The sequence below is a fragment of the Corvus kubaryi genome, unplaced genomic scaffold (genome assembly GCF_017639235.1).
Source record: "Corvus kubaryi isolate FWS band 111438036 unplaced genomic scaffold, C.kubaryi_AGA036_p1.0 37382, whole genome shotgun sequence".
Lineage (NCBI taxonomy): Eukaryota > Metazoa > Chordata > Aves > Passeriformes > Corvidae > Corvus > Corvus kubaryi.
Window position 1 is genome coordinate 3034319 of NW_024581124.1, and position 21946 is coordinate 3056264.

Sequence of the window (21946 nt, forward strand, 5' to 3'; positions counted from 1 at the left end):
CCAAGACAGCTGCAGTGCTCCTTGACTTAACCAGACTTGGCTGCCAGAAATTGGATTTCTTGGCCTCCGCTTTCTTGACTGTAATTTACTCTTCCACAAAGTAAGATTTCAAATTATGCAAGCAGAGTTTAAATCTAAAGAGGTAACATTAAGTTTTTGAAAATGAGTTTGTCTGTGTTGTTAACAATGAGTTTATCCCAAACTTAAAACCTTGGGGGGAACCCAATCAAATGGAATTTTTGCATGACTTCTGGAGTGCATGAAAAATCCAAATTAACAAAAGCATCCAGTAGCAGTGGAGTTAAAAAGTCATTAGCCCCTGGATACACTCTGGCCAGAGCTCCTAAAACACGTGCAGGCTGCAAGCAAAACCACACCAAGCTGCTTATCATTCTGAAGCAAAACTCAAGGATTAGCCTCCCACTGCACATCAGCTGGCCTCCCTGGCTACAGCAGGCACCAGGATTATGTTCACTTCCAAAGCTCACGAGCTTTTGGAATCCAGCAACCTTAGAGCATGAGACGGATGTACATGAAGGAACACCAGCAGCATTTCATAGCTGGATTTACTGAGCATCCCTGAGTTGTTAGACAAACCAGTTTCAATGCCTTGAATGTGGGAGTGCTGAGTAAAAGGAAGATAAACATCCCTCTAAAGATGAGCTTAAAAATGCATATAAAAATGTAATTATAATACATCAGGTGTTTACACTTATGTATTGAAGACATTTATTACAAAAAGGCTGTCAGCTCTCATGTAAGAGTAACACATCTGAAAAATAAGAGCAGTCAGAGACTGCAATTTCCCTCAGTCCCATGGAACAGCAGTGAGATGTCTGTTGATGGTCAGAGCCAGCACCAGCAGTTCTGGGGGAAGGGCTGGGATCCCAGTCAGGAACAAGTCCATAAACCCCTGCTCTGAGGAAAAATCCCTCCCAAATACCAGGTGGCAGTATGCAAGTGTGAGAAACACAGCAAAGTCCATCCAGGGGCAGTGCCAAGGGTCACTGAAGACAGCTGCAGCTCTGCCAGGCAGTCCAGCTCTCCTCACAGGGAAGGGCTGCTGAGCACATGGGAGCTTTGTGCATGTCCCTAAGATCCGACTGCTGACAGATGTGTTCTGATAAGATATGGCATCAGTCTAAACTGAAGTGCTCTGCAAAAATATCATTTTTCTTCCCAAACAAACCTCGTACTTGTTCAAACTCCAGAGGCACATCAACAGCATTTTTCTTTACTTCTTTATCAAAAAGCTACAAAATAAAAACCAGAAAATATTGTCAAAACTCAGTACAAGCTCTTCACCCTAGTAAGACTGCTTACTCTAAAGTCTAAAAACATCCAGCAAACAAACCCTTCAAATAAAAGCCAGCCCTATCACCACTGTTGCTCATGCTATATTATTTAACAGATCATTTTCCTGGTTTGCCCTGGTTCTGGGTAACCACATCAGTGTAGCTCCCTCCCCAGCAGCAAGGCAGATGAACAGGATGTGGCTGCTGCCTCCAGAATCTCCTTTTCTCTGGTTCCAGTCATTCACAAAGGCACAGCAGCATTACCTCATAAGCTGAGAGCTCCAGAAGCCCTGATATGTCATCCTCCATTTCCGACAGGGACTGGTTCAGGACAGCAGCTGCCTTGGCCACATCTGGGTGATAATGGTTCTGGAGTGACTGAGGAAGCAAGACAAACAGGAGATAATCTAAGTGCAGGGTAACACACACCCATCTGCATTCCCACACAGGTGTCTGCCCCTTGTTGGTCAGATCTTTGGTGAACACCAAATTCCATCAGAGCCAAGTTCGCTGCAATGTGCTAGTACAGAGCTTCAAGAAATCCTCATTTCAGGCATCTTTCAAATATGTCAAAGGCTCCTCTCACATGGTCACATGCAGCTCAAGACAAATTCATCCACAGGACATGCCTACACTGCGTAACCCAATTCTGCTACCTCACATGCCACATCCAAGCTCCAGCTCCCCAGGATTCCAGCTCCTGCAATCATTCTTGTTGCTGCTTCAGCCCCCTACGCACCCCCCTGATCCATTTCTACAGGATAACCTGGCTCTACTTCCATCAGTGCTTAGCAAGTTCCTCTCTCCCATCCCAAGCAAATGAGAAGCCTGGTGCATCTACAGCTATTTAGTCTGTTTCAGCTGCGAACTGCAAGCTCAAATGTGTGCTCACAAGCCCCCCACTAATTAGCATGTACAATTTCTCCAGTGTACGGAATCCTTTGCTAGGACAGAAAAGGATGCACAGTAAAAGAACTCATCTCATTTGCAAGACATATGTCAAGCAGGTTCTTATGAGAGGGGCTGCCCACTGCCAACACGTGTCAAGGAAGCAGCAAGAGTGGAAGAGACCCATACCAGACCCAGATGCTCATTTTGGGACGACATACCTGAATCTCCCAGAGAGAGCTCTCCAAAGCCCTGCTTTGAGACGGCTCCTCCTCCTCCATAACATATGGATCTTCTGACATATCTAAGGAAATAGGAGATACAGAGCTAATACCTCCTGTGTGATGAATGTAAACCCAAAGGGAACAGAGGACCAGTGCTGCAGTCAGAGCTGCTCCTTCCCAAGTCTTTTATGGTCCAGGAACAAGCTGACACATCCCAGCACGACCCAAGAGTCACTGCTGGCAGCACTACAGAACCATGTTACTTTTAAGGAGCATAGGAAGTAGGGCATTTGGAATAGCCTTGAACTTACAGCAGGAGCTTCCACAAACTCAAGAGACAGGACAGAGGAATCCTTCCAAACCTCAGAATTGGGATCTCTTCTCTTCCTCCACAGGAATGCTGCTCTTTACGCTGTCTAAAGGCATAACACAACTCCCCTCTTACCTGCTGGCCCTCCTGGTCTGTGCACCAGCACCCTGCAGGCGGGGTGCCTCCGGAAGAGGTTACAGATGAAGGGGATGATCATGAGGAGAGCCTCGGGAGGGGCCGTGAGGGCCAGCCGGGCCAGCCGCTTGATGAACGCCGCCACCAGGTACGCTGGCAAGTGGCTGGGGACAAGGCACAGGAGGGAGCAGCCTGTTAAAGTCCTGGCAGGGAGCCAGCAGCCTCAGCCACCCTAACAGCATGTCAGCTTACAGATCAGGGGGCTCTTCAGACTTTTTTTGCTATGGACTAAAGAGAAGCTTTAGGAATCTTGCTTTCAAGCAGCAGTATAGGGTCTTGTGTGCTCTCTGGAACAAATTTTTGGGGGAATTTACATTCAATGCATGAATAATCTCAGATCACTGTGAGATTCAATCCTGACATGTGGTACCATTGTGCCAAGCACAGTCCATTCTCATGGCAAACTTTATTCGGTCCTTTTATAAACTTCTGAGTGCTTGGCCAGGCAACCTTAGTTATATTCTTCTGCCATTGTTTTGTGAGTTTAATTAATATACAGGCCATGGTGTTAAATTTACATAACGCTTCCAAGCACTGCAGCTGTTAATGGAAACATAAAGCTGCTGTGTAGTGTAAATGTGCAGCATAATTCTTCCCCCCCCCCCCGATGGTAAAAATGCAAATTTCTAACAGCAATCAGCTCATTTAGGCACCTTCTTCACGTCAGAAGAGTGAGGACAAAAGACGACAATTTTCAATCACTCAGACTTCACTACACCTGCAAGGTTCAACAAAGTCACCCCACAGGTCTTGTCACTCTCCAAAGGACACCAGGAATACAAGGGGTTGGATATTAAGTGCCTAGTGCTGTGTTATTGTTGGCTTATTTTATGAAATATGATGGCAACTGTATGAACAGCTGACTATCCAGTTTCTTCCCTGTGTACAATGAACTGACAGCATCAAGACAGGCTGTCAAACACTTCACATTTCAGTGCTTTATGTCTGCAAAAAGTCATCCATTTATCAACACCTTTGTAATCTATAAAAAGCCTGCAAATTTTACTTTTCCATATTTACAAAGACAAGACAGCAAATTCGTAACTTCCAGCCAAAGTGGAACAGAGATCAAAAACACATCCATAAGCCCTTGCAGCTCAAACTCTGATAACTAACTGCAATTCTTCCTTTCTGAAAATCTATGGCTGTGAGGCAAATCTTCAAAAATAGCACATGAAAAATTACACGCCACTAAGTAACACTCTTGGATTCGGTTTTCTCTGTAAAAATGTATCTAATGCAGCAGGCACACTGAATACATTATACCCAGACATGTGGGAGACTGTTCAAGAACAGAAAAGCAGGAGGAAAATATGTGAGCATACGTAATAAAGATGCTACTTACGATGAAGACAAAAACAGATCGGTCAGGTGGAAAAAGCGAGCTCGGTACTTCACGTGATAGATGGAAGGGTCTAACAGACTGTACAGTTTTTTGTAAAAGTCAGGATACTCCCTGTTGAAAAAAAAAGGAAAAATACAACATCCATTAGTGATGTACAGAGGAACTGTGTCTCAATGTTTTTGTGCTTTCATTAAGCCCATCCCAGCCCACTGCTGTGCCCTGTTTAGCTCTCTTAGGCTGCGCTCTACAGTCACCACTTGAAAACAAACTGCAAGGTGAATTTATGGCTCTTGCAGTGCCCAGCCATCTTCAGGGGGTGAAGCCATGTCCACCAACCACAAGTGGTACAGGATGCAGTGAAAGGGACACCAAAGACTATGGCTTCACTCTGTAATCAGATCAATGGAAATCGATTTTTAAGTGCTGAGCAACCACAGTCTAGAGAAGAGGATATTTAGGTTCAGTTGTAAAAGAAATCACACAGCCAAAAAAGCTCAGCATCCAAACAGCAGAGCCTCTTGTGCAGTTTGGCTTTCTCATGGGGGAATTTCAAAGCCTGAAGGTGTGGTGAATCCATTTCAGTTCCTCTTACATAAAGACACAAACCCATGTTGCTTTAAACAAAATGCTCTTTTTACTTACAGATTATGCTGATGAATCAGAATAAATAACCCATTTAGGGCTAGAAGACTGATTGCTCCACCTGTAAGAAAGCAGGCAGATATCAACACAATAAAAATAATTAGAAAAAAAAAATCATCCTCAAGTTTTTTATATAATAAAATCTTACCAGAAGGAACACAAAACTGAGTACCTGAAATTAGAGCCAGTGTGATGGCTGGAAGGTGAAACAATTCCATCTACACCCTTACAGAGGCTCTCAAGTTTCTTACAAAGATTAAGCTGTAGCTTGGCAGAACAAATGTTCAATGACTGAGACACATGAATGTGCTGTTTTAATTCCTCAACAAAGCCACACTGGGGAGGCAAAGGTCTGCTCAGAAAGGACATTTCTGTAGGAACCTGTGGATGCAGCCCAGGTATCAGCAGCACTTGCTGAACCCTATATTTAAAATAAATCACTCCAGTATTCTACTCTTCCCAAAGCCTTAAATATGATTTTCCTCATACACAAGGAGCAATCACATTGACAAACACAGGTAAAATCATCTCACTTTCAGAGACAATGGAGTTCACCCTAGTTCCTTAGCTCCATCCCAGCCCAAAGTACACGTATTCCATCAACCAGGCCATGGTGCTGCATCCAGCAGAGCTTCCAAGTCCATCTGTCCCATACTGCAGGTACCACAAAGGATAAAAGGCTGTTCTCACTCACCTATGCCATAAGCCACTGTCAGGAAGTCCATCATGAGAGTGGGCTCGTTCATGTAAGGCAGGACAGAGTCGTGCAGAATGACAAGAACCTTTTTGTAAAGGCCAGTGGGCAGCTGTGAAGGACAAAGCCACACAGTGAAACAAGCACTGCAGGGAGAACTCGGAGAGCAGCAGCAACCTGTGGCTAAAAAGACAATGCACAAGCAGAAGGGAACATGCCAGGACAATACAGAACAGCTTGCAGCAGCAGTTCCCAAATGGGAGAGTTTACAAGTGACACCAACTTAAGTTCATTCAAGAAGCAGGTGCTCACAAGTAACGGTGTCATCACTCAGATGGGGAAAATCACCAGGAGAAAGGCTGGGGAAGCTTCAGCTTGTGAGCAGACATTGTTATGCTGCAGATCACCCTTATGGGCACACATGCTAAAGGTGGGGAAAAAAGGATGAGAGTAAGGAAAGAAACAGGCCAAATATGAGGTCGTGTTTCTTGGCAGAGTGAAATGATCACTGGGATGTTCTCATCCAACATTCAAAACTGGGGTCCTACCAGCAGCTCCGTGCAAGGCTGGACACAATTGCTAGGGAGCAGCAATCCTTAAAGAGTGATGCAGATCAGTGGCAGAAGTAACACTCACCTTGTGCTTCAAAAAAGTCAGCCACATTCTTTCAAACACCTGCCTGTGTGCCTTAAAACAGAATTGCAAACACAGTTAAACACACTGCTGTAGACAAAGCTCTATTTCAAGCAGATAAAATTTCACTTCTAATGCACCGAAGGAACAGTTACCTGCAGCTTTGAAAGTTTCAACTCCTCACGGTTATCTAAGAAGAAAGGGAAAACAGATGTTGAACTTGAAATGGATGTTTAAAAAATTAAGATGACCTTTATTTATGCTAAAAGTTTTGGCTGAAGTACTTATCTTTTTACATGACAGACCCCTCTGTAGACTGAGTAACGTGGATTTTTAACACTGTTTAGAATCAAGTGATCAAAGAAGCAGATACTCTTCATCAGCAAACAATAATAAATTTACACACTAAAAATCTTAAACCTGATTTTCCTTTTCACACACAGTTCATCATGCAGAGTTTACTAACCTTGCTTGACCATAAATTTGACCATCTCAGACTCTTTGTTTGGCATGTTAATGGGTGAGATGAGGGAAAATACGTTCTGCTGGTAAAAAGGCAGCGGCCTCTGAGAAAAAAGCATATTAACAAACATGAAGCAAGTTCCACAACAGACAGCAGGATGCTGGGCTTCAATATTGCCCTGTTTCCAAGTACTGGATATATTTAGGAAAGAGAAAGGGAAAGTGTTGATGACTGAACTACATGCTGGTATATTCTCCATTGCTGCATTTAACTCAGTATTACTTGTTTCTTCAACACAAAACCTGTCTCTGTACTAATTCTGGTTTGACAAAACTGGTGGATCCAGTAAAGGAAACAGATTGTTCCTCTGCACCAGAGTAAAGAGAAGTAAAGTTCTCTGTGTGTCACCCAAACTGTAGAGATTTGGGTAAAACAGAAGCTACAGCTTAGACCAGAAAGAACAACAGTATATGTCTTGAAATACTTTTAGTTTCAGAGTAAAGCCAGTCTTGGCATACTGACACACACAAGAAGAAAAATCAACGCCTTCAATGGGCACATTCCTTTCTCTGGCTTCCAAATATTTTCATATACCACTAATCCCACCTTGCTTCACCCACAGGATACACAACCCAGAGCAGCTCATCCAGAGCCACCTGACCAGTACCAATTCGTTACCTCCTTTGTCTTTTGCATGACTTGCCCAATGCTGGCAGTGACAGCCTTCATGACAAAGTACCGCACATCGTCGTACTCCATGTACTCCTGAAAGCGGGAGATCAGGAGTGAGGCGTCCTCGTGGATGGGAAGCAAACCATCAACAACTACCTAACAAAGGATTTGGAAAGGAAAGCAACAAGTCAGTCTCTTACCCCACTGGAGCAGAGAGTGAGATGGTTGAGGGGACATGAGTTCATGTGCCATCAGGTCACTGACAGAAGAGACTTTTCAGTTCTGCAGCTTACCTTAAGAAGGTCACAAGGAAAAGTTAAAGTTCCCTTCCACTCTATTTTGATCAATGGATATTGTGCCTCCAACTCGACAAACTTCATGAGCGTGCAGAGTGCCAACTCCTTTAAAAAAAAAAAGCAACATCACCAAAAAAACCCACCTAAACAAGGACACCAGGGGGCAGACCCAAAGGAGGCAACTTTCAAAAGGAGGAAGAACGAACTAAGATATTATTCCCTGAGAAAGCTGCAGGCTGGCAGCTGGTGAGCCAGAGCACCAGGGCTGTCTTACAGCACTGCCCGTCCACCCACACTGAAATATGGGGCGATAACCTCAAGGAACCGCCCCCGCCGTGAAGCCGTGGGTCAGCAGCGGGCTCAGGACCTACCTTGACCTGGAATGCGTCGTGCCCCATGAGCTCCCCCAGGCAGCCCACGCAGTCCCTGTAGCGGTGCCTCATCCATATCCTGTACTTGTCCTCGGCGCTGTAGTTCTCTGTGAGGACAGACACACACCGACAGGCTGGGCTCGGCCAGGGCCGCGCCTGTCCCGGGCAGCGCCGCGGGGCCCCGCTCCGTGCTCACCGGCCAGAGAGGCGTCCTGGTCCGGCAGCGGCCCCACGAACAGCTCCCGCCGCTCCAGCAGCGCCCCGAACAGCCGGCTGCAGGTCCTGGCGGCGCTCACGATGTCCTCCGGCTCCTCCTGGCCCTGGGGAACAGCGTGTCAGAGCGGCGGCCCGGCCCCGCTGCCCTCCCTCAGCGCGCTCCCCCCGCCCGGCCCGGCCCGGCCCGGCCCGGCCCGCACCGCCAGCGGCTCCAGGAGCTCGAAGACGCGGTTGGCGCTGGAGCGGCTGCCCAGCACGGCCTCCAGGCAGGCGGCGAGCGCGGCCTCCCGCGCCATGCTGAGGCGGGCGGCGAGAGGAGAGAGGAGGAGCCGCGGCCGCTCCGCCCGCAGGCGGGACCGGGGCCGGGATGGGTCCGTCCTCCCACCCACCGCCGCCCGCGCCGCGGGGTAACCCGGCCCAACCCGCCCTTCTCCCCCGGGACAGAAGGCAGGACGAGGCGGCGGTATAAAAATGTACACTTTATTACACCTTCAGGTAGGATACAGCACTATTCCTTATCATCCTACTGGGTCGAGTACAAATGCTCATCACTTATGTACAGGTTGACTTCCTAACACACTCCTGGGAGAAAGACACATCGAAAGGAAAAAAAAAATAATTAGAAGAAAAAAAAAAAAAGGTGACTTTTTATCTTCATCAACTGACCTAAACAAGAAACAATCGCCTCTTTAGACACCAAATCAGACCAGTACAACGATGCAGCCAACAGCTCTCCCACTGCTGGATCTGTTCCCCCCCACCCCGACTTTCATGCACATCATAAAAGCTAAACACTTAAAAGTAAAACTGGGGCTAACTAAGCAATATTTTTGGATGAGCAAGGCTATACTGTACACAGTGTCACTATCCATTACCACTGCATTTGCTTTGCATTTTAAACTACTCCGCTGCCAGCAATGCCAGCTCCCTGGCTGGCCGTAAAGTTTAGGGGATGGCACGTGCCAGTGGTTAGCAGGGTCAGGGGAATACTACTGCATGCAAAAACAGCTTTAAAAAAATCAAAATGCCCTTGTATTTGTTGACAGAGAATAAAAGGATGCAGGACAACAGAGGTATAAAATAAAAAAAAAAAAAAAAAAACAGGAACGCTGCCTGAGCCAATGTTTACATTTGTGATCTGAACAGAATGGGCTGTACCTATCACAACTAAGGCAGAGGAGCTGGCTGAGAATTCTTTCTTGTTTAAGCCATGTGTATTGCCAAGTACCAAGTGTGGACATACAGAAGTAAAAACTAAACATATGCTTTTCTTGCCCTTAAAGAGGCTCCCCTCGTAAAAGAGTAAAAAGATCACAGAATGGAAAAATAACTTTAAAACCATTTCAGAAAAGGAATGTTGTAATTTTGTCTGGATTTTACATGTTGTGCAGTTTTATGGCCAAAGTAAAATAAATCCCTTCCAGCCACCATGGGCTCTTTGATTCCTCAGTCAGTGCTGTTTGCAAAGTCTGTTATTCATTGTATGCAAGAAAAGTAAAGAAACCCCCCACAGTTCTATGCAGCTTTTTGCTTTTTTTTTCTCCGTAACAATAAGGCAAACTGATTTGGAGGAAGAGGCCACGCTCTATTCACATCCAAAATACCCACCTGAAGATACATTCATCGTTAGCTTTAGTAAAAGAATAGTACAAAAGTTAGATCTTACTCTTTACACAGTTGAAGAATTAAGTCTTAGATTTAATTTCACTATTCTCCCCTTCCCCCAGCCCCCCACCCCCCAAGCTGAAAGCCGTGTAAAAAGTACTGAACATTTAAACATGTTGCAAGAGCAGAATGAAACTGAGAGATTCGATTTTATCAGCTGGAGAATTTTTGTGACAGAAGTCCCATGAGAAACAGCTATGGATCATCTGTTTAGCTGTATCTACTGAACAACTCTTTTACAAAAAAAAAATGGGCTACACTTTAATACACATCTACTATCAACACAGTATTTACTCAGCTCATGCCTAAAATATCCATATTTTTAAGTGAAGTATGAGAATGAGCACACAGGTTGGGTGATTCAGTAAACTGTACACAAAAACTACTAACAAACATTTTAAAAGACTTACAAAAATGGAGAATGAAACTTTTTTTTCGTTTTTAATTACATATACTTACAGGTTTTCACATTTACTGGCTAAACTTTGCAGGGAGCACTTCAAGTCTGTGTTAGATCTTCCAGGAGTATTTACCACAGGGAAGAACAACACAGAGCTTTTGTACAGATGGAAAATACCGTGCTGTATCAGCCACACCTGGTTCTTTGTGTGGCTTCACTGTGGGTACTGAGCACACACTGAACTACAGCAAGGAGCTGCATATTCCCACAGGCAGGTGTGGCATTCCAACACAGGTGGATTTTACTGACATTTATGGCAGATCACCATTCCACTTTTGAGAAGCTGGGCAGAATTTAAACCTAAGTAATGCTTGCTTTATCTGGTTTGAATGAGCACAGAGAACACAGGCAGAATGCATCTTGTACAGAGTTTGAGTGCTGAACAGTTGCTAATACACTGAAGTTACATGTGAGTTTCCATGTTTAAATGTTCACCAGCAAGAAACCTTCTGCTACAAAAAAAAAAACAAAATAGAGGCGTTTTGTCTTCATTTGGATGTTTGGAGTAGCTTCTCACTTGTCTCAGCAAACACAAAATACTGTGTTTCCCTGTTATTGCAACAGTTCAACTTGGTTTAGTAGGTGCCTTTAATCTGACAGTTGGTGTCCTCATTTGTACTTTTGCTTGCTGACTCTGGGCTTCAGGTGTTGCTGGTGTCTGGGCTGGGTTCTGTACACCTGGAGCCTGAACCTGGGGAGATGCTGTGGTCACCACCTGCTGCTGTATCAGTTTCTGCTGCACGACCTGAGCAGTAGCAGTGGTTGCAGGGATCACCTGAACCTGCTGTTGACCTGCTGTCGTCTGAGAAAGGGTCACAGTCTGGGGCTGAGCTTGTACCTAGACATCAGGATGAAAAGGCAGTTACAAAAGAATAGTTTGGCATTAAACTGAGCATTCATTACATGTCTGCTCTACAGAAGGAATCCTACTTATTTAGGTATTTGCTACTGACAAACGTCTCAGACAAAGATTCTGAGAACACAGGCTCTGTGGTTTCATTGAGAAACACCATTCTGTCACATTTTCTAGAGCCTTATAAATCAGAACTAAGAGCCAAGATGCCTGTAACTCAGGTCTCTGCAGTGCAAATCCAAGGACACGCTCTCAGATACATTCAGGAGGCAGATGAAACCCGACTAGATATACAGAAAAATTCCTGTACTGCAGAAGTGAAGGAACAAAGAACAGAGGGGCAGCCAGAGGACCAAGAAGGTTAAAATGCACCCATACTGTGACAATAAGTACAGCCACTGAGGCTTCCCACCAGTCTCTGCCATTACTCTTTCAGAGTACAGCTGCCAGTCTCTATCGCCAGTTTAGGGTAGAATAGTTTGAACTCCATTCAGAACTCTAATTTTCATAGCTCTACCCAGAGCAAGGGAGAAAAAAACCCCAACATCTCCTTGTTCAGAGAACAAGGTAATGAAAACCAAGCAGCTTCAGCTGACTTTGTCCAATGCAGAAGCCAAACAAAGCTACAAGGGCTTCTCCAGGGGAAAAATTAACTCTTGAATGATCCAAAAGGAATCCACTGGGAAGCACTAAAAATGCAGGTAAAAAGAAAGCCATATACACATAAAGACCAGTTTTAAAAATATTTATCATGGTCTAAACCTGCTGCCACTGAAGTCACTGGTGTAGATGGGAGGAAAACTATTTGTCTTCTTGCCACAGACTTCAACAGTCCTAGAGTTATGCCACCACTGATGACTTCTGAAAATGATCTAGGAGCTCTTCCTGACTACAGAGGGCAACTCAACTTGTGTTGGCTGATGAGGTTTCTACTCCCTGCTCTCTACTTTGCCCTTGAAGCATTGACATCTGAGGTGATTATCAGACAGCTTACACCACTTTATCACCACTTTAAGATAAACACTCACAGATTTTACTCTGCACTAAAACACTGCACTGTAAACTGTGGCAGATTAAGAGTCAAAAGGCCCAGAATTTTGTGCACCAAAGGCAAGAACTTCATCCACCCTCCAAAGTTAAATCATTCCTGCTAATCAACTGCCTAAGTTACGCCTGTTGCTAATGATCTGGACAACATTGTTCTAAACAGTGTTAATTAAACTGTTTGGTCATTAGGGGAGGGGAATCAAACCATCTGACCTTCTCCTGCCTAAGCCCTGTCTGTTACCAGCACACATTTGGAAAAGCTACCTCACTGTTCTGACTTTTACAGAGCACTTGGCACAGCTCTATGAACTGAGACAGAACAACTTGTAACCTTTAATTTGTCCTAGTTTTTGTAGAAAAAGCTCAGACGGTGCTCATTAATTCAATTATTTGCTATATTGACTATACATCACCAGAAACCAATTTTTAAAAATCCTTTCAGCTCTAGAAAACATTTTTTAAAATCTGTTTTTCAGCTTATCTACAGTGATGAACAAGCATTGCTGCATCTACCAAAGTTTTAGACTAGAAAATATACCTCAACTGATTCAGTATTCAAGACTTATTTCTATAGAAAGGCACTTGTTATATCCTTTAAAAATACTACCTATGCCACACATACAGTGAAAAATACACACATTCAAAAAAATGAGCTGCTTTAAGGGTCATGTTTCTAGTGATGTATTTGACAAAAGCAAAACCTACCTGTTGGGAAACTGAAACCATCTGCTGAATGTTGGCAACAGTAGCCTGTTGCTGGACCACTTGTGGGAGTTTTGCAACCTGCAGTGACATGAAATAAAGAAAGATTGGATCAAAATAAAAAGCTGCTGATAGCAGCAAAACACCACACCTAGCAAAACTTCTACCAAGGGAAAACCTTTCCAAAGGCCTGCTCATGGTAAGTTGCAGCCTGGCACTTTCAGTGAAGCTGAATGTTTGGGAAACATTTTAGATTCGTGAACTGAAGAACTTAACTAGGGGAGGAAGAGAAGACGTATTCTCAATTTTAACTGCAACATACTCATTTCCTCCTAACTACCTATAAAATTGAAGAAAAGCACACAAGTTCCAATGGGTTAAATTATCTGGCATATACTTTTGAAAGAGTAAGGCTTCCAACTCCTAACCCCCTTCTTTTTCCTTGGTTAGACGGACGCAGTTACACAGAAAAGAAAATATGTGAGTTGTCACCCACTCTTGGCTGCCAGAAATTAGGCTGTGAGGCAGCACCAGAAACAGGAAAATCTCTGGCTGAATTTTCCTTAGTAAACACAGTATGGAATCCCTTGCCTAACAAAAAGGAGTGACTCAATTATTTTATTTCAAAGAGGAAAGGTGAACTTACAGCTCATAGTTCCTCTGACCTGCTGTAAGACTGCATATTCCGCACCAATGAATTTTATTAAAAAGTCAATTTAAATGAATGTGTGACTAGAATTAAAATGAGTGGGTGCTGAATTCTACCTCACCTGTCATCTTTGCAATTCTCCAGTGCCAGTACAGTTTAAAGGTGCAAACCTGCGTTACCTGTACCTGAATCTGGGCCTGTACTTGCTGGGTTCCACCTGGTTTCTGGGTTTGGGAAATTGGAGTCGTTAAGAACTGTGTTTTAATGGCAGGCTGTGTAGCATAAGTTACTTTTTGCTGCTGTGAAGTCTGCTGTTGGGTCTGGACTGTAACCTGTTGAGCATTTATCTGCAGAAAAGAAAAAAAGGCATCAATGACTATAAAAGATACCTGTATTTTAAAGAATATGTATGTAGATAGCAAGTTTAATTACATTTAATTATTGAAAAAAAAAATTCTCCCAGGATTAGCAATAACTAAATGAGCACTAGGTGAAAGCTTTCATGCATTTACACAAGTATTGAGAATTAAAGTATTTAATGAAAAGGTTCTCTCTTACACACAACACACACAACAATGCACTTACTAAAAACTACCAACCAACCGCTTTACAGAAAAAATGAAACATCTGAGAACCTGTTCTCTCTAGATATACTTAAGATTCACCCCTAGAAATCCTGACTGACTCTCTAGGAGTGTCCTGGTAATCCAGAGTCAAAGCTTTACAGCCACAGAAGCACTGCATAACTGAATGGGAGAGCAGACAACAGTACCTTTTGCTGCACAGTAGCTTGTCCCTGTGCAACCTGGGGCTGGATGGCTTTCTGCTGCTGTGCTGCTTGGTGGTGCTTGAGTTTTAGCAGCTGCTGGACATGCAGTGGCTGTGCAACTACTGTCTGGCCTCCTGAAAATTACAGAAGTAATTACAACTGTAAGAGTCTTCAGTTTATTGCTTTGTCCCCGTACTTAGAGTTTGTAAACACAGATTCTGCTTTTTATAGACTTACACATCTGCACAGCTTTGACCACTAACAACCCACAGATTTTAAGACCTATGATTTTTCAGTGGAGAAAATTTGTTACCAAAGGGCATGAGTAAGCTAGCTTTGTGTTCCAACAATAATCTTCCTACAGGGGAAAAAAAAAAAATCTTTCTGTACTATAGGGGACTGCTTTGAAATACAATTCTTCCTATTTCCAACTTCCAAATTCACATACCTGCTGCTTTCTGTGGCTGCCCAATGGCAACACTAATGCCTGCAACAGTCACGGGCAGTGTGGTGACTCCTGCAGATGACACAACAGCAGCTGGAACAGACACCACTGGAGGCTTTGCCAGAGCAACCTGTGCTGCTTGTGGGGTTTGGGCCTGGATCTGTCCTTGTGCTTGGAGCTGGGAAGCAGGAACACGAGTCTAAGCAGTAAGGAATGAAGATTATTGTACCAGCACAGAGAGATTTGCTGCATATAACACGTGATTATAAAGTGATAGCTGTAAATATTTCTAAATGTAATGGCTCCTGTACAGTGACACAATTCAGAGATGGTATCAACTGTTAAATGCAATGGAAAGCTGTTTATGTTACAGCTGCTCCTTCTGAACTGCCTAAGCAATGCAAAGGACACTCGTGAGTGTGAATGATCAGTGCCCAGTTCACTTAAACCAGCCAAGAAATGTTTGAGACCGTTTTTGCCCAGTCAAAGCCAACTCACCAGGCGAGCCACTTGCAGGTTGGTCACCGTAGTGCCCGTGAGGACTGCGCCAGGACGAGGGGCTGTCACAGCAGTGAGCTGTTGAGTTTGCTGCTGCTGCTGCACTTGCACTTGTGCTGTCTGCTGCTGTGCCCCTTGCTGTGTCTGCTGTGCTGCCTGCTGCTGGGGGAGCTGCAGCTTCTGCTTCTGCAACTTGATCAGCTGCTCCTGCAAAAATCACACACTTCCATTGTTTCCAACCAGTTACATTACAGGAGAAAAATGGAGATGCTTAAAAGGAGAAACATTCTGTACAGACTAGAGCTAAGATTAAGAAACTGAAATGTAACTCTTACACAATGGCTTACAGTGTGCAACAGTAAGTGCTTTCCATCCTGCCCTACTCTACTATTGAAAGTGCTGTCAGACTCACTGCCTGCATGACATTTTAGTAGGATGAAATTTAAGAGAGAAATACATCTCACTCTAGCCCAAGAAAACAGGACACAACACACACTGCTAAAGAAGCTTACAGTAACAATGAGAGCAACGTGCCACATTACTTCATGAGCATTGCCTCACCTGTGACAATTTCCCCACAGTTTTTATTTGAGCCGGAGATTGGGCTTGTGCCTGAGCCTGGATCTGTGGGACCTGCACCTGAGCAGCCTGCTGCTGCTGTTGCCTCAGAAGCTGGAAGTGAGCAGGGGTGATGGTTTTGCCTGACAGCTGGACTGTTGGTGTAGCTACGAATAAAGAGAAGACAAAATGCTCAGAAGAAAACTTTTCAACATTCAGTTTAGTTCATTAATTTCACCTGAGAAGTCAAGCTGTTAAATGCTTATTTTTCTGTTTCAGCACACTTTGTGAATTTACTACATATAGGAACACATTATCATGAGCATGATGTAAAAGCAGAGTAGATCATAAAATACACAGGCCTTTCTTCACAATGGTTTTTAGTCAAGACAGTCAATTCTAATATTTTACTGCTAGATTGTTAATGATATTTTTAAATTGCAATGCCTACGGGCCAAGCTCTCTATTGCAACACTTCATCCAGAAATACAGGAGAAAAACGTAATCTGAGCACCAACAATAAAGCAAGTTAAAAATCATAGCCCCGTTTAACTGTGTTCCAGACTTCCAGTACTGTGGGGCTGCGGTGGTCAAACAACCTACAGGAATTCTGGGGCCCTTCATGCACTACCAGAAAAAGTCCCTAAACACAGGATCATTACCCGGTGTAACCTGGGTCACCAAAGACCTTGTCTGGGTCTGCACAGGCGTTAGGTTGGTGGTGACCACAGCTGAAGCTGTCACCGATGTCACGGCACGGACACCCTGGGTGGAGGCGATGGTCACCAGCTCGGTGGAGGCCGCCGGCGCTGCGGCCGCTCGGGGTTGGCTGTGAACCACCTGGGCAGTGGCGGTGCCTCCCGAAGTCTGCAAGAGAACACAGCCTTTACTGCTCCATTCCCGTGCTTTATACACAGCTATGGAACCTTCTAGCAATGGACTAAGCAATTTTATAAACAAACAGAAAAAAATGCAAAAAGGCCCAAATCTGTCTAACACGTCCATTTGGATGCATCTTAAAATCAGTATGTGGTTAAATCTTTTTCCAACAGGCTGATTACCAAATCCTTCACTCCATTAGAGACATTTGGTTTTAGTGCCTTTCAATATTTTGGTTTATCGTCCATAGTCTTAAACCATTAACATAATAACAAAGATCATAATTAATAAAGCACTAAACAGTTACAGGCTGAAAATGTTAATGACAATACATTGCTTTTAGCAGCACTTGCCTATAAACCATTTTTAACAGTATCAAGCATTTTTTTCTGATAAACGATTCCAGTGTGTTCTGATGTTTTGGTAAGAGAGAGGGGTTTGATGAAGAACCCCATGATGCACATGAAATCTGCAAGAAGCAGAATTTCTGACAACATGGAAAGCTGAAGAAGAAAACAGATATGCTGCTAAAACATGCAACCCAGATCAACCCAGGAACACAACTAGTGACAGGATCTACTCACAGTCAGCGTCCCAGGTATAACAGGTGAGGCCAGACGTTTATTGATGGGCTGGAAGGTGGCAGCAGGGACCCCAGCAACAGTGTTCACAATGACATTTCCACTCACTGTAGCTGAAAGCAAGACAGAATTAAATGGGAGATTCTGAAAGTGAAAATCCCAATGTCCCATCACCTCCAATGCCCAATTATAAAGTCTCCTTACCAGTCTGGATGCTCGTCCCCGTCACTGCTGTTTTAATGGTGCCCGCCTAATTAGAAGACAATTAAGGTAACAGTTCAGAAAAACAATAAAAGGAAACTGAGCATTGTTTACTCTACCATGCTGTTTAACACAATGCTGTATTCCAGAAGTGACAAAATAGGAAAAATGCAGTGGAACACACAGATTTCTGCAGTTGTTCATTGACTCTACAAATCACAACAACTAATGTGTGCATCAACATTCTGCCTCAGTAACGAGCAATTGTAGACCAGCCAAGTGTGTGGTAAACACAGGTCACTGGACATCCCTGTTAGCAGAAGAACGGAGCAATATCTTACTCTGGCACACCACAGACAACCACTCACACAGGAACATCCCTGAGCACTTCATACACAGCAATGCTGGTGGGTCAGAACACATCCTCTGTGTCTTTCTGCAAAAGCTGTTGTTCTCTTGCCCTTCATCAAGCAAAGGAAAACCACCACTGCCTTCACACATCACTATGCAAACTGGCTTGGCTCTAAATACAAAAGCCTCATACCAGTCATCAGATTCATTCAAACAGACTCTAGATTAAAGGAAGATATGAAAAATTTGCACAAATTTGCAGTAAAACCACCACAGTATTTCCTGTAGGACGCATCGTTTCATTTGCCTTGCAAAGGTTAACAAATCTTCGGTTTTTAAGCTCTGCGTAGTTCTTACAGCTACATTCTCTTTTATTCTCTGTATTCTGCAAGTTCTCTATAAAACACTTCTCATTGACTGTGTGAATCTATTCACTCAGACTTCACTAAAGTCTCAAGTGAAAAAGGAAAAATCATCTTTGCATGGTGTTTCTCCACCTCAGATTGCCAAGACCTGTTGCTACAATGGTGCAAACAGTCTTAATAAATCAGGAAACCAGGATATAGCATAACCAGGGAAAGAAAACAAGAAAAAAATACCTTTTATCTCACTATACTGACCTAAAATTCTCACTTTCCAGACGAAGCACGACACAAATACAGCACACACAGAAGAACTGAAGTTACTACATCAGAGGCACTGAGCTCTCCCTTTCTTACCAATACTGCTGTGTTGGCCACAGTAGTGACTGCAGTCTGCACCACTGCCTGTGGCTGCTGAACTACCTGTGCCTGTGGCTGTGGCTGGGCCTGCTGCACGGGGGGCTGCTGGGGGGGCTGCTGGCCCGCCTGGGGCTGCTGGGGCTGCGGGCCTGTCTGCTGCTGGGCCCTCTGCTGCTCCGCCAGCGCCTGCAAGGCAAGGAACACCTTCAGTCTTCAAGCATGGAACAAGCAAGATGTGGTTTTTTTAAAGCAAATTAAAGCAACAGACAAAACCTCTTTAATTCTGACCACAAAACCCCTTAAATTCTAACCAGAGACAGCCCACAAAGCCACCTTCACTCTCCAAGTCCACGTTACACAACCTGACTCATTTCAAACTACAAGCTTCAGTCATGGTTTTATGGCTTAGGGCATAGCACAACAAGCAACTTACCATCCACAAACAAGGATAAGTAGCTCTTTCTGAATAACATAAGAAATGAGGCTACAGAATGGTCAAGAATAAAACAAGATTTTTACATGTTTTAGTATCTTCTGCAAAAAGATGCTCCTCAGTGTTTAATGGGTTTGAGTGTTACAACAGACCCAAGGCAAGGTCCCACTTTGGGCCTTGGCTATCTAAACCCCTGTACATGAACCATGTGCAGCTGCTCATAACACCTACTGTACTGCCAAACTGCTCCCAGGAGGCAGTTTTGCTCATACCTCATCTGTTGCCTAATTTTGGAATTACTGCAGTCATTTGTGCAGCAGAGATGGGACCATACCTTCTTCTCTTTGGCAATGCGTTCTGCTCGGAGGGACGCAACTTGAATCGGAGGGAGGGGCTTATCATAGTTGATTCCACTAGAAACAGTAAGAAGACAAAACACACAATATTTAAAAATAACTGAAACCTAAAGAAAGGGGAAAAAAAGTTCACTTTTATGCAATTTATATATCCTTCAAGATGAGGAGTGCTCACCTTTCTGCAAGCACCGATGCATGCTTTGGATTCTTCTGGAAAGGATTCATGCCAAGTCTGAAATTGAGCAAAACTGTATTACTGGAGACAGAAAAACCTTAAAACCAATATTTAATTTCACATCTTTTAGCATATAACACTACAGTTTTGGTGAAGTTTTCATGATATTCCCATCAGTACTGAAGCCTGCACACAGACAGACATTTAAGAAAGAGAGTAAATATTAAGTAAATACAGAAAAACTGCAGGAAGATACATAGAAAAGAATGTACTACTAAACAGCAGACACCAAATTGTTTACAATTCAGGCAAATGAATATAAAGTAGATTAAAAAAAAAGCCCGAGTGCTGTTCTGCTCTTAATGACAAAGAGCAAATTCCTGCAGTGAGACCCAAATGCACAAAATACGGAGATGTTTGCAATAACACAACACACAGAGAGAGATCAAGAACAGAGAAACAGAGTGTGGAATAATTCTGGGTTTTGAGAGCCATTCAGAACACAGTTTCCAGGAGATCCGTGGTGACAGGGAGATCAAACGATCCCAGGTAAACTTACAGAGGTTTGATAGGTGGACTTCTTTTCCCTGCAATCATTTTCATCATCTCAAAATGATTAGTATAAAGCTGTGTGTGGGTTGCACCCTCATCTTGAGCATAGATCTGATTGGTACGAAGTGGGCGACTGTTTTTAGTCTAAAAAAAGAAAACAAACCAACTTTCAATTGCAAACACACCCAAAAGGGCATTTTGTCTATGTTTAAACACAAGGCGCGCTCGTAGATTATTTAAAAACATACTCCAACATATCTATCACAGACTGGTTCCTGCCTCGTGTCACTGATAACTTACTGTCACACAAAACTCTATGGGAAATATATAAAGAAAGAGCAAAATAAGGAGCAGTTCTCACGGTCACACTGGCATCAGCACTTGGGGACGTACAAAATGGCAAACTCTAATTTGAAAAAGAATCTTTGCTTTAGTTTAGATTTTGCAAGTTTAATTCAGTACCCAAACCAAGAGCCCATTAGTTTACAGTTATGCGTAGCGCACACGTAAGATAATAAAACCATCACTGCACTGCTCTCCCAACAAAGCTAGGTTAACATCCACACACCATGCCACTCTAACATTTGGCTTCTCCTAAGCAGAAACTGCCAGTCAGGGACAAACCTCCTTAGCAGTCAGAGAATGGGACTACAGCCAGAAGGTCTGGATTCTCCACCCAACTCTGTCACTAAATTGCTGTGTGGTTTGGAAGAAGGCGTTCACAGTCATGGAATTTGTTTTTGTTTCTGTAGCATCCTATCATCCTCATTTACTAAAAGGTGTTTCAGGCATCAATTTCACTATATATTTGTAATCCACTTAGACTCTAGCATGAAGTTCATTCTTACAGATCTTAAGTACCATCAGGATAAGATACATGGTGGTTGTTTGGTGGAAAAATGCCAACTACAGTTTAAGTGAAATCACAAACTTCTTGCATGATCTAAAATTTATCTATCAAATCCAAAAGCTGAAGTCTGGTGTCAATCCACTGTATCAACAAAGAAAGGAAAAATAAATTTGGAATTTTAATTGATGTTTCAGAACTCAAGTAACACTCAACATGGATCTCATATGAATTATCTGCCCACCTCCATTGCTGCTAAATACCACAGTGTCTAGATTTGATTTTGAAAGAATACCAATGCACACCTTATAAATACTTTTTGTCTTCTTTTTAGGATTAGCTTCGTACATTAGCTGTAAAATAAGAAGGAAAGTTAGATGATCTTTTGTGGAAGATTTTGTTCAGGTGCTTTTTCTTTTCAAAGAAATCACATAAAATAAGTGGAAATCCTGATGAGAATAATTTAAAAAGTCTTTTAAAAGTTATTTATTTACACTGTTGAAACGTTTAACAAAAAACAAGTGTTTATGGAGATAAGGAAAAAAAACTCTACAACTTAAGGTAAAAACAAGACGCATCATTCTACGTGAACTCACCTTTCCTTCTTCCCTTGGGATTATGACATTCTCGTATCTGTTGCGGCACTGCTTGGGCGAGCGATAGACTCTGCTGCAGGAGTTAACAACGTCACTAACCAGGTCCCAGTTGGGAGTGTGTGCTGGTGACACAACAGCAAGGTTTAAAGGAAGCTCCAGCAGCTGCTTCACTGCCTGCAACAGAGAAAGGTACAAAAGCTTCAGGTGACAAATCGTTGCCATCTTCCGAACCTTCCCTTACCTGCATGTGCCCACACACCATTACTACAGTAGGACAGCTCAGGGCTAAGGCTCTGTGTTCACCTACAGCCACAGAGAATAAACAAGCATAAGGTGCCATTATGCAGATTGATGTGCAGGGAA

At 43.5% G+C, this 21946-nt stretch overlaps 2 protein-coding genes across 17 annotated transcripts in view; both read right to left on the minus strand.

Moving 5' to 3' along the window:
- Positions 1-705: 705 nt before the first annotated feature.
- Positions 706-8576, minus strand: NOC4L (nucleolar complex associated 4 homolog). Its single transcript, XM_042035025.1, has 15 exons — positions 8445-8576; positions 8225-8348; positions 8029-8135; positions 7655-7762; positions 7368-7517; positions 6693-6792; positions 6382-6416; positions 6230-6280; positions 5594-5705; positions 4900-4960; positions 4258-4368; positions 2853-3016; positions 2405-2487; positions 1560-1673; positions 706-1253 (listed from the first exon to the last, which is right to left on the minus strand). The coding sequence occupies exons 1-15, from the start codon at positions 8538-8540 to the stop codon at positions 1137-1139; spliced, it is 1533 nt and encodes a 510-aa protein (XP_041890959.1). The 5' UTR covers positions 8541-8576; the 3' UTR covers positions 706-1136.
- A 132-nt stretch (positions 8577-8708) lies between these two features.
- The window catches only part of EP400 (E1A binding protein p400), a 57953-nt gene continuing 44715 nt past the window's right edge, over positions 8709-21946 (minus strand). For 9 of the 16 annotated variants that reach the window (XM_042035212.1, XM_042035222.1, XM_042035221.1 and 6 more), the window contains 16 exons: positions 21584-21757; positions 21293-21340; positions 20148-20284; positions 19589-19645; positions 19392-19470; positions 18622-18810; positions 17555-17600; positions 17354-17463; positions 16553-16757; positions 15894-16057; positions 15333-15539; positions 14838-15033; positions 14393-14523; positions 13800-13967; positions 12975-13052; positions 8709-11207 (listed from right to left, as the gene is read on the minus strand). In XM_042035212.1, coding sequence (XP_041891146.1) covers positions 10935-11207; positions 12975-13052; positions 13800-13967; positions 14393-14523; positions 14838-15033; positions 15333-15539; positions 15894-16057; positions 16553-16757; positions 17354-17463; positions 17555-17600; positions 18622-18810; positions 19392-19470; positions 19589-19645; positions 20148-20284; positions 21293-21340; positions 21584-21757 — 2262 coding nt within the window. In that variant the 3' untranslated portion in view covers positions 8709-10934. The remainder of the gene's footprint in view (positions 11208-12974; positions 13053-13799; positions 13968-14392; positions 14524-14837; positions 15034-15332; positions 15540-15893; positions 16058-16552; positions 16758-17353; positions 17464-17554; positions 17601-18621; positions 18811-19391; positions 19471-19588; positions 19646-20147; positions 20285-21292; positions 21341-21583; positions 21758-21946) is intronic. The other 7 variants (XM_042035226.1, XM_042035225.1, XR_006017211.1 and 4 more) reach the window with 6 other exon arrangements.